The sequence below is a fragment of the Scyliorhinus torazame genome, chromosome 1 (assembly GCF_047496885.1).
Source record: "Scyliorhinus torazame isolate Kashiwa2021f chromosome 1, sScyTor2.1, whole genome shotgun sequence".
Lineage (NCBI taxonomy): Eukaryota > Metazoa > Chordata > Chondrichthyes > Carcharhiniformes > Scyliorhinidae > Scyliorhinus > Scyliorhinus torazame.
In genome coordinates, this window is record NC_092707.1 from 256,305,475 (window position 1) to 256,318,287 (window position 12,813).

General features: G+C 47.8%; 1 protein-coding gene across 4 annotated transcripts in view; it reads left to right on the forward strand.

The window, feature by feature from the left end:
- usta (uronyl 2-sulfotransferase a) overlaps positions 1 to 12,813 on the forward strand; it is a 150,211-nt gene that overhangs the window by 48,508 nt on the left and 88,890 nt on the right. For all 4 annotated transcript variants that reach the window (XM_072504842.1, XM_072504859.1, XM_072504864.1 and 1 more), the window contains exons 3-4: positions 7,794 to 7,949; positions 9,975 to 10,054. In XM_072504842.1, coding sequence (XP_072360943.1) covers positions 7,794 to 7,949; positions 9,975 to 10,054 — 236 coding nt within the window. The remainder of the gene's footprint in view (positions 1 to 7,793; positions 7,950 to 9,974; positions 10,055 to 12,813) is intronic.

Genomic DNA, 12,813 nt, shown 5'->3' on the forward strand with positions numbered 1-12,813 from the left:
ACCTGTGCACCATCTTAAACTGTATCAGGCTCATCCTTGCACAAGAGGAGGCCCTATTTATCCTACGCAGTGCCTCACTCTATACTCCCCAATTGATCTTCCCTCCCAACTCCACTTCCCATTTCTCCTTGATCTTCACCACCCGCTCGCCTCCCTGCTCCCCCAGCCACGTGTATATATCCCAAATTCTTCCCTCCCTTCCACATCCGGAAGCAGCAGTCGCTCCAGCAAGGTGTATCTCCACCCCTCCTGCGGGAAACACATTATAGCTATGTTTACCAAGGCAGACTAACTCGGCGTAGACTGAAGATCTAATTTGTTACCTTCTGGTCATCAGGGATCTTATAAAAACTCTTTATTAATTGATGTCACGGTTTCTCGGGTCTAAACTCAGCAGTTTTGCTTTTTAACTCACCATAAACTAGTCCTCTATATTTCTCAACCTGCATCATGTTATTTTGATTCTCTCCTTTGATCCAGCTATAGTACTAAATTGAGGACCGCCTGACTAATTTAAAATAAAACTCTTGAGTCTAGTGCAAATTGCAAATGGTGGAAATTTGAAACTGTAACTAGCTCCCTTTCGTTCTGTTTGCAAACTAGAGTGAGCAGAGTGATGAGGAAAACATGGAAGATCAGAACAAAAATTGAACTCCTTTTGTGAGGGCCACGAAGAATCCAGCACGAGTTTCAAGGATACAAAGAAATAATGTTTATTTACAATAACATATTATATATATATATATATATATATATATATATACACACAACAGTAGCAACCTCGCTTGCTGCTTACTCCTTCCTGCTGGTTCCAAACTGGCCAGCTTTATTTATACAGGGAGTCTGCTAATGATTTCTCCGCCCCCCCCCTCATTGGGGAAGCTCATACTCCCACAGGATTGTGGGATTGTCATTAGTCCCCAGCCAATGGTAAGCAGGCAGGTTATAACATCCCTCCCCCCCCCCCCCCCCCCCAAAGTCCAAGGAATCTACCGAAGACCCTGGCGAAGGAGGGCGTCGGATTTGTTTTACCGCAGGCCGGACACCATTTGCACAAGGCGCTGTAATGAGACGGAGACCGGCGCTTCCGTGATGAACGGCGTAATGGTTGTACATCCACGGCCCGTGGGCCCGAGGATTCCCCTCTGATGCGTCCTGTGTCTCCATCTCGGAGTCAGAGTCTGCTGCCTCTGTCATCTCGGCGCCTCTATCTCCACACGGTTCTGTAACGACCTGCGCAGGCTTTGAGTGAGGCACCAGAGGAAGATTGTGAGGACTACTTTCCATTGTCTCTGGTCTCTGCGGCTGTAGAAATGAGCTCCGGGGGCGGGGAATTTTTGGAAGGGATAGTCCTCTGGACCGAACGTGGTCTACATGTTTGCGCTGGAGACGGCCCTGGGCTTGCACCTGGTAGGATATAGGGACCGTTTGGCGAAAGATTACGCCAGGGACTCACTGGGCACCACCATCAAAATTGCGAACGAACACTGGGTCACCGGGTGCAAACTGCCGAATCGGCCGATGGCGAGAAAATCCCTGTCCCTGCCGTTCTTGTGTGCGGCGTACTTTTGCGCCATTGTCCGGGGAAACCATACTAAGGCGGGTGCGAAGTCTCCGGCCCATTGGGAGTTCTGCGGGAGCTACCCCAGTCACCACATGGGGCTGGTCCTATACGAAAAAAAGTGAGCCAGTCTCGTGTCCATTGACCCGGAAGACTGCTTTGGGCCTCGTTTGAATGTCTGCACTGCGCGCTCCGCCAACCCATTTGAAGCCGGGTGGTAAGGGGCAGTGCGGATATGGCGTATGCCATTCATCTTCATGAACCTCGCAAACACCTCACTGGTGAATGGAGTGCCGTTATCCGTGACCAGCACCTCGGGGTGGCCATATGTACTAAAAGACAAACACATCTTCTCAATTGTTGCGCAAGAAGTTGTGCCTAGCATCTTATGCACCTCGATGACATTTAGACTGGGCGTCGATTAATAAAAGGAACATGGATCCTTGAAAAGGGCCGGCGAAATCCGCATGCAAGCGCGCCCTGGGCCGCCCTGGCCATTCTCAGTGATGTAGGGGCGCGGCCGGCGGAAGCTTCTGATGCTCCTGACAAATGGAGCAGTTTTGGGCCACCTTCTCAATGTCGGCGTCGAGGCCTGGCCACCAGACATAACTCCGGGCCAACATATTCATTTTGGTCACACCTGGATGCCCATTGTGCTTAGTATCAGCTCCTGTCCTTTTTCCGGGACATTCACACGCGTCCCCCACAAGAGGATGCCGTCTTCCACGCTGAATTCTGACAGCTTGGAGGAAAATGCCCGCAACTCACCTGGGAGTTGTCTATGCTGCCCACCATACAGGACTATGTGTCGAACCTTTGACAGGACTGGCTCCGTCTGGGTCCATTCACGGATCTGTGATGCCATGACAGGCAAGGTGTCCATAAAATTTAGGGTTGCAACCACCTCACCGGTCGTGGGGGTCGACATGGGGCCGGTCGATAAAGGCAATCGGCTCAGTGTGTTGCCATTCGCTATCTGGGTTCCTGGTTTGTGCTCCAGAGAATACTCGTACGCAGCGAGCAACAAAGCCCAGCGCTGGATCCGTGCGGAAGCAATGGGCGGTATTGGCTTATCCTCTCTGAAAAGTCCCAGCAGAGGCTTATGATGAGTCAAGATAGTGAAGTGGCGGCCATACACGTACTGGTGGAAACGTTTCACCGCAAAGACCACTGCCAGGCCCTCCTCGATCTGCGTGTACTTTTTTTCCGCTGCGGGAAGCGAAATGTGCGGGAGGCGAAAGCTATCGGACGCTCGGCCCCATTCTCCATCTTGTGGGACAGGACGACCCCAATACCATACGGGGATGCATCACATGTGACGAGCAAAGGCTTTCCAGGATCATAGTGGGTTAGTAACCCAGACGACGACAATTGTTGTTTTACCCAACGGAAAGCGGTTTCTTGCGGCTGACCCCAAACCCAGGTGTGATTTTTCTTTAGCAGAAGATGCCAGCGTAGTTGCCAGATTGGGGAGGAACTTCGTGTAATAGTTTACGAGGCCGAGAAAAGAACGAAGATGCGAAGTGTCAGTCGGGGCAGGGGCCTGTTGAATCGCGCGCACCTTCTCTGCGACGGGGTGCAAACCTTCTTGGTCCACCTGATAACCCAGGTAGACTACTTCTTTCGCCTGAAAGACGCACTTTGTGCGACGTAAACGGACTCCAGCCTCCGAAAAGCGTCTAAGGACAGCCTCCAGATTTTCCAAATGTTCCTGCTCCGATGTCCCTGTGATCAAAACGTCATCTAAGTAGACAGCAACACGCGGTAAACCTCTCAAAATGCCCTCCATAACGCGTTGAAAAATAGCGCAGGCAGAGGATACTCCAATGGGCAAACGTGTATATTCATACAAGTCCCGGTGTGTATTAATCGTTACATATGGTCGGGAGGCAGGGTCCAGCTCCAACTGTAGGTAGGCGTGACTCATATCTAATTTTGTGAATCAACCTGCAAGCTTTGCGGAGAGATCCTCTATGCGAGGCATTGGATATCGGTCGAGTCGGGAAGCCGTATTCACTGTAAGTTTATAGTCGCCGCACAAGCAAACTGTGGCATCTGGCTTCATTACAGGTACAATTGGTGCTGCCCAGTCAGCGAAACGGACGGGCCTGATAATACCCAAAGTTTCCAAACGAGTGAGCTCCCCTTCTAACTTCTCAAGCAAGGCGTAAGGCACTGGGCGCGCCCGGAAATAGCTCGGCGTGGCTCCTGGTTCAACTTGGATACGGGCGACGGACCCTTTTATTTTCCCCAAACCGGGCTGGAATACAACTGGGTATCGTCCTCGCACTCAGTCAACCCTCCAGAAACTGTTTGGAGGATGTGCTGCCACTGCAAGCGCAAATGGCGCAACCAGTCCCGACCCAACAGGCTGGACCCATGGCCGCGCACCACGATAAGTTGGCAACGCCCCTCTTGGCGTCCATGAACAACAGGGGTCATCGTAGTTCCTGCAATGTCCAATGGTTCCCCCGTATATGTGGCCAACCTGGCCTGTGTGTCGGTTAATGTAACGGTCTGTATACCCTGCTTGATGTGGTCGAATGTCCTCTGGGTGATCACGGAGACCGCTGCGCCAGTGTCCAACTCCATCTCAAGCGGGTAACCATTGACCCATACTGTCACCTTAATGGGGGCCACATGGGGAGCTGCCACACAATGCAGCTGCAGGCAGTCGTCCTCCGTCTCCACGTCCTCAGGAGTAGTCACCGCAGGTTCATCCATATGGAAGGTACGGCCCCTGGGCTGGTCCCAGTTTCGGTCGGAACGACGGCGCCTCTGGCGCCCCCAGGACCGGCATCCGCGACGGGGTCGGCACCTACAAGTCTGACACGGATATGGCTCCTCATCCATTGGTTCTGGAGAAGGCTCCCTTCGGGGTGGAATGTCCGACGGCCACTGGCGTCGATCCGGACGTCGCCTCGCCCAAGGTACCACAGGAGTGCGGGGGGACGTTTTTGGATGGAAGGGGTTGCGCCCCAAGGTATGCACTTCCATTCCCTGTAGCTCCTGCACTCCTCGTTCTGCGCTCTCGGGACAATACTATTTGAATGGCCTATTGAAAAGTCAATGTTGGCTCAGCTAACAACTTTCTCTGGGTGGCCGCATTGTTAATACCGCAAACCAAACGGTCGCGTAACCTTTCTGACAAGGTCTCACCATAGTCACAGTACTCCGCAATCCTGCGTAGCCTGGATAGAAAGTCGGCAAGGGATTCTCCTGGGGTCCTCTCAACGGTATTAAACCTGTAACGTTCGACTATTGTGGACGGGGTTGGGTTAAAATGCTGCCCCACCAAATTCACAAGATCATCAAACTTTTTGGTGTCTGTCGCAGCTGGGTACGTAAGGCTCCTAATCACCCCAAATGTATGTGGGCCGCAGGCGGTGAGCAATATGACCACCTGGCGCTCGTTTTCGGTGATATTGTTTGCCCGGAAATAGTAACGCATCCGTTGTTCATACTGGTTCCAGCTTTCCAGCACAGCATCAAATGTCCTTACAGAGGCATGGTGTAATAGAAAACAACTTCCAACCTGTATCCAACAAAAATCCAGTGAGGTGGCTTCAGCAGTGTAGACAGCAATTCACATTAACCCTCATCGCCAGTTTTGTGAGGGCCACGAAGAATCCAGCACGAGTTTCAAGGATACAAAGAAATAACATTTATTTACAATAACATATATATATACACACAACAGCAGCAACCTCGCTTGCTGCTTACTCCTTCCTGCTGGTTCCAAACTGGCCAGCTTTATTTATACAGGGAGTCTGCTAATGATTTCTCCGCCCCCCTCATTGGGGGAGCTCATGCTCCCACAGGAATGTGAGATTGTCATTAGTCCCCAGCCAATGGTAAGCAGGCAGGTTATAACAACTCCGGAATTTGGGAGTGCATGGTTTTGAAATTAAGTGTCAGATGTGAATTTAGTTCAAATAATATGAAGTAAATTGTACTCTGAAGTCAACAAAGAACAAAGAACAAAGAAATGTACAGCACAGGAACAGGCCCTTCGGCCCTCCAAGCCCGCGCCGACCATACTGCCCGACTAAACTACAATCTTCTACACTTCCTGGGTCCGTATCCTTCTATTCCCATCCTATTCATATATTTGTCAAGATGCCCCTTAAATGTCCCTATCGTCCCTGCTTCCACTACCTCCTCCGGTAGCGAGTTCCAGGCACCCACTACCCTCTGCGTAAAAAACTTGCCTCGTACATCTACTCTAAACCTTGCCCCTCTCACCTTAAACCTATGCCCCCTAGTAATTGACCCCTCTACCCTGGGGAAAAGCCTCTGACTATCCACTCTGTCTATGCCCCTCATAATTTTGTATACCTCTATCAGGTCGCCCCTCAACCTCCTTCGTTCCAGAGAGAACAAACCGAGTTTATTCAATCGCTCCTCATAGCTTATGCCCTCCATACAAGGCAACATTCTGGTAAATCTCTTCTGCACCCTCTCTAAAGCCTCCACATCCTTCTGGTAGTGTGGCGACCAGAATTGAACACTATACTCCAAGTGTGGCCTAACTAAGGTTCTATACAGCTGCAACATGACTTGCCAATTCTTATACTCAATGCCCCGGCCAATGAAGGCAAGCATGCCGTATGCCTTCTTGACTACCTTCTCCACCTGTGTTGCCCCTTTCAATGACCTGTGGACCTGTACTCCTAGATCTCTTTGACTTTCAATACTCTTGAGGGTTCTACCATTCACTGTATATTCCCTACCTGCATTAGCCCTTCCAAAATGCATTACCTCACATTTGTCCGGATTAAACTCCATCTGCCATCTCTCCGCCCAAGTCTCCAGACAATCTAAATCCTGCTGTATCCTCAGACAGTCCTCATCGCTATCCGCAATTCCACCAACCTTTGTGTCGTCTGCAAACTTACTACTCAGACCAGTTACATTTTCCTCCAAATCATTTATATATACTACAAAGAGCAAAGGTCCCAGCACTGATCCCTGTGGAACACCACTGGTCACAGCCCTCCAATTAGAAAAGCATCCCTCCATTGCTACCCTCTGCCTTCTATGGCCTAGCCAGTTCTGTATCCACCTTGCCAGTTCACCCCTGATCCCGTGTGACATCACCTTTTGTACTAGTCTACCATGAGGGACCTTGTCAAAGGCCTTACTGAAGTCCATATAGACAACATCTACTGCCCTACCTGCATCAATCATCTTAGTGACCTCCTCGAAAAACTCTTATCAAGTTAGTGAGACACGACCTCCCCTTCACAAAACCGTGCTGCCTCTCACTAATACGTCCATTTGCTTCCAAATGGGAGTAGATCCTGTCTCGAAGAATTCTCTCCAGTAATTTCCCTACCACTGAAGTAAGGCTCACCGGCCTGTAGTTCCCGGGATTATCCTTGCTACCCTTCTTAAACAGAGGAACAACATTGGCTATTCTCCAGTCCTCCGGGACATCCCCTGAAGACAGCGAGGATCCAAAGATGTCTGTCAAGTCTGTTTATTGTATCTAAAGTAATTCTCAAGGTGACTGGGATTTCAAATCAGCTCCGTCTGATTCTGGAGAACTATGTGCCTTCCATGCAAGAAGACACTACTAGAATGTTTTTAATTCGCTCATGGCATGTGGCAACCCAAAATGTATTGCCCATCCCTAATTGCCCTGAAAATGTGGCGATTAGCCCCCTTTCTGAACTGTCCTTGCTGTACGTAACCCCAAAATACTGTTGTATCTAGTGGTTTCATGCAGCTGAGTGACTTGCTAGGCCATTTCAGAGGACATTCAGTGATGTAGTTGACTCTTGACGTGCAGTGTATAATCTAGACTGGTAACGACTGGGCTAATTGAGTGATATGTTTGGTCAAGTAGCTGGCTGATAATAAATATGAAGACTGATCAAGAGATAAAAGAGTGCGGGCAGCACCGTGGCGCAGTGGTTAGCATTGCTGCCTCACAGCGCCGAGGTCCCAGGTTCGATCCCGGCTCTGGGACACTGGCCGTGTTGAGTTTGCACATTCTCCCCGTGTTTGCATGGGTTTCGCCCCCACAACCCAAAGATCTGCAGGATAGGTGGATTTTCCACGCTAAATTGCCTCTTAATTGGAAAAAAATAATTGAGTATTCTACATTTTATTTTAAAGAAAAAAAAGAGATAAGAGAGTGAACACAAAATTATTTCTCTCATATTGACATAACTGAGATGTCTCAACAGCAGCTGTTTAACATGCTGTGCTTTTCCATTCTGAACAGGTTCCACCGTTCCCCAGCCAGCTGGTTTACAACAGAGTCGGGAAATGTGGAAGCCGGACCGTGGTGCAGTTATTGAGAGTCTTAACGGAGAAAAACCATTTCAACCTCATAAATTCAGACATTCACAACAAAACCAGGCTAAATAGAATTGAACAGGTCAGCATCTCTTTTGAAATATACATTGCCAATAACGTAGAATCTTGATACCCAAAATCATTTCAGTACACAGCTCTGCAAGCTTATAGTGGCTGTGAGTGACAAGGTGACGAGAACTGCATATACTGCTCTAGTTCGATTCTGGCCAGCAACATTTCCATCCTTCTGTTGGCCTTTGCTTTTTTTCTCACTGCAGTTAATCATGGGGCTAATTTCATTATTTTATCCACTATAATTGCTCAATTTCTTATCTAATTGGCAAATGCATATGCAGTATATTGTTCTGTTTGAAAAATATACTCCCTCCTTGAACATAAAATCATATAGAAGCATTTCTACTGACCTGCATCAGTCATCAATTGCTCATGATGTTGGGTCTGCTATTTTTTTAGTTCGTTCACAGCTTTGCTGGCTAGGCCAGAATGTATTGCCCATCCCTAATTGCCCTTGAGAATGTGATGAGCACACTTCTTGAACCATTGCTGTCCCTGTGGTGTAGGTCCACCCACAGTGCTGTTAAGGAAGGGAATTCTGGGATTTTGACCCAGAGACCGAGACAGTGAAAAAACAGTGAGATATTTCCAAATCAGCATAGTGTGAGGCTTGCAGGTGGCGATGTTCCCATGCATCTGCTGCCCTTGTCCTTGTAGCTGATAAAGGTCGCAGGTTTGGAAGGTGCTGTCAAAGGAACCTTGGTGAGTTGCTGTAAAGCATCTGGTAGATGGTACACACTGCTGCAACTCTGTATTGGTAGAGGAGGGAATGAATGTTGAAGTTGGTGGATGGGGTGCCAATTGAACAGGTAGCTTGTCCAGAATGAACTTTACGAGTGTTATTGGAGCTGCACTCAGGCAAAAGGCAAGTATTCCATCATACCCCTGACTTGTGCCTTGTAGATGGTGGTGAGTTGGAGGTGAGTTGTTCTCTGCAGAATTCCTAGCATCTGCTTCTCCACCCACCCACTACCTTCCCTTTATCCTCACTGTCTACCTTCTGACTCTTTACCCTTTCTACCCCCACCCCCTTACAGGATCATGTGCCGTGACCCATGCATCCAGAGAGATTGGGTTACAAAATGGCAAGCATCTAGATTTTATGATTTGATGTGCAACAAGGGTTAAACCTGTTCTCATCTGTGATCTATTGACGGCAGCACGGTGGCGCAGTGGTCGCACTGCTGCCTATGGTGCTGAGGTCCCAGGTTCGATCCCGGCTCTGGGTCACTGTCTGTGTGGAGTTTGCACATTCTCCCCGTGTTTGCGTGGGTTTCGCCCCCACAACCTCGGGTTGGTGGATCGGCCAGACTAAATTGCCCCTTAATTGAAAAGTGAATTGGGTACTCTAAATTTCCTTAAAATAAATCTGAGATCTCTTGTCTAATAAACAACAAGTGACTATCCCTGAGGGAAGAGGGGTCCTTTTTGTGGTCATCCTGGCTTTGTAGTACCAACCCTCCATTGTCAGGTTAAATAAGCTGATCCCTGAGCTGGACAGGTCCACGATAGTCCTGGGCACTCACCCAAGCTTGGTCAGCCTGTCATCACCTAAACAGGAAGCTGCTATGGGATTTTTTATAGAATCCCTACAATGCAGAAGGAGGTCATTCAGCCCATCGAGTCTGCATCTCCTCTGAAAGAGCACCCTACCCAGGCCCACACCCTTGCCCTATCCCCATAACTCCACCTAACCTTTGTACACTAAGGGACAATTTAACATGGCCAATCTGTCTAACTTGCACATCTTTGGACTAAGGGAGGAACGGTTAACCGGAGCACCTGGAGGAAACCCTTGCAGACAAGGGGAGAAGGTGCAAACTTTGCACAGACAGTGAGCCAAGATGAGAATTGAACCCAGGTCCCTGGCACTGTGAGGCAGTGGTGCTAACCACAGTGCTGCTCACTTCTGATAGAAGCCATTGCCATCCTTGTGTAGAGCTGTGATTGCACAAACAGTGCGAAAATGCCAGGAGCTAAATAATGTCTGATTTCAAAACTCATGACTTTTCTGTCTTTCCCATTTTTACAGGTGGAATTAATGAACAATATCAGCCTTGGAGATCAACCTTACTTGTATACACGGCATGTCCATTTCCTCAATTTTACAAGGTAATAATTGCTGTTTATTTCTGTGTTTGCACAATTATGAAATGTGAAATCTTCTGTTAATGTGGTAATGATCTTTTGTGAAACAAATACCACAAGTGGTAACAGTTAATCTTCTGCACATTACCTTGACTCATCGGTAACTCTCTTCCCTCAGAAGCTCATGAGTTCAAGCCAATAATTGAGCACATCATATAGGGATGTTTGTAAATAATAATAATCTTTATTAGTGTCACAAATAGCTTACGTTAGCATTGAAATGAAGTTACTGTGAAAATACCCTAGCCGCCACACTATGGTGCCTGTATGGGTGCAATGAGGGAGAATTCAGAATGTCCAATTCACCTAACACGCACGTCTTTTGGAACTTGTGGGAGGAAACAAGAGCACCTGGAGGAAACCCACGCAGACACTGAGAGAATGTGCAGACTCAACATGACAGTGACCCAAGCCGGGAATTGAACCCTGGACCCTGGCGCTGTGAAACACTGTGCTACCGTGTTGGTAGCATAGATACATAGAATGCATCTATGCTATTCACCTCACACCACATCAAGTGGCCCAGACCTCTCATGATTTTGAATATCTCTGTCAAATCTCCTCTCAATCGTTCTTTTCCAAGTAGAACAATTCTAACTTATACTCTATTATGGCCCCTAGCTTAGCATTCCCCAAAATGTTGAAATATTTTTCCCATTTACCTTATCAAACCCTTCCTTAAATTTAAATACCAGTTTTAGGTCACTCTTTCAGACCTCAAAAGAGCCCCAACTTGTTCTACCTTTCCTGATGGGTATAACCTTTCTACTCTTGTGTTATTATCCTTTATAAGTCTTGACTCTATAACCTTTTTAGAATATGAAGACCAGAACTGTGCACAATATTAAATAGTGAATACGAATCAACCTCCCTTGGCATTGTACATGGGACATCAAGAACAAGTCTAGTGTTTAAGCAGGTTATAAAGCATTAGAAAAGCTGGACCTTAACTGGGCAAGCATGTTCAGGCTAGCAAGGAGGAGAAAGGAGAGAGGAGGGGAACGTTTCAGACTAGCCTAGGAATGGAGAGATTAATTTTAGAAAGCGAAAAAGAAGATAATAGGACAGGAGCAGAGGGAGCAACAGGAACCAATGAATGAGTATGTGATGGTAGATCAGAGCCCACTTCTTCACAGATGGCAGGGAAGGAAAGGGTAGATAGAGTCAGAAGGTAGATAGTGAGGGTAAAGGGAAATAGATCAGGCGGGGAGTGAGTAGAGGAGTAATGGTGAAGAATTAAATGTCAGCCAAAACTGATCCACATATAACTCTTATCTTCGGTGACAGCAAGCAGCAGAATTGTGCCATGGGTCCAATTCCATCTCTGTGATGGAAGAGGAAGAACAAATAACATTTGGCTTCTGCTGGGTCAGGATTGGGGCTGACATAAAGTAATTTTTCAGCCTTGCGGTTGGGGGAGGTGCTTTACCTTTGAATGAAAGGTTGGATGAGGTGTGAGTTGTTTCTCAGCATGTAGGGAGCGGGAATTTGGTTCTGATTGAATAGGATGAGTTATTGATCATTGTGGGCAGGAATTACACAAGATGTCCCAACACAGAAACTGCCATTCAATCCAAAAAGTCTATCATTGGTGTTGATGCTCCATATGCATCGTCTCCTACCTGGCTTCATCTCACCCTGTAAAGTTAACCTAATCGAAAAGATATAGGAGCAAAATTGGGCCATTCGGCCTATCGAGACTGCTCCGCCAGTCGATCATGGCTGATATGTTACTCATCTCCATTCTCCTGACTTCTCCCCATAACCACTGATATCCTTATTAATCAAGAACATCAGATTAGTGTTTAAGGTGCTGCTACCTACAGGCCAAGAGCTGGAAGGTGAAATTAGACAGAATAGTTATTTCTTAGAATATTAGTATTGGAGCAGAAGTAGGCAATTTAGCCGCTCGAGCCTGTTCAGTACGATTATGGCTGATATCATCATGGCCTCAACTCCAGCATACTGCCCGTTTTCCGTACCCTACAACCCATTACTAATTAACAATCTGCCGAAATGCTCATTAAATTTACTCACTGTCCCAACATCCACCGCACTCTAGGGTAGCGAATTTCACATTCACAACCCTTTGGGAGAAGTGGCTTTGCCTCATCTCTGTTTTAAATTTGCTACCCCTTATCCTGAGACGATGACCTCTTTTCCAGAATGTAAAGTGCAGGCCTGGCAGTGAAGGGCGGGAAAGCAGGGACTGGAAGGAGAGCAGCCGCCAGGCACGTGCACATTTGTTTGTGTATTTCATAGCATTTACAGTGCAGAAGGAGGCCATTTGGCCCATCGAGTCTGCACCAGCCCTTAGAAAGAGCACCCCACTCAAGAACACACCTCCTCCACCCCATCCCCTTAACCCAGTAACCCCAATTAATCTTTTTGGACAATAAGGGCAATTTAGCATAGCCAATCTACCTAACCTGCACATCTTTGGACTGTGGGAGGAAACCGGAGCTCCCGGAGGAAACCCCACACACTGTGGGGGGGGGGGGGGAGAGAGAGAGAATGTGCAGACTCCACACAGACAATGACCCAAGCCGGGAATCGAACCTGGGACCCTGGAGCTGTGAAGCAACTGTGCTAACCGCTATGCTACTGTGCTACCCATCAGGGATTCTTTTCCATGAGCAGCATTTATGTGGTCATGCATCAGTGGTAATCCTTTACTTTTGCAAACATCACTGAATCTGTAATATTAATGATGATACTGACTT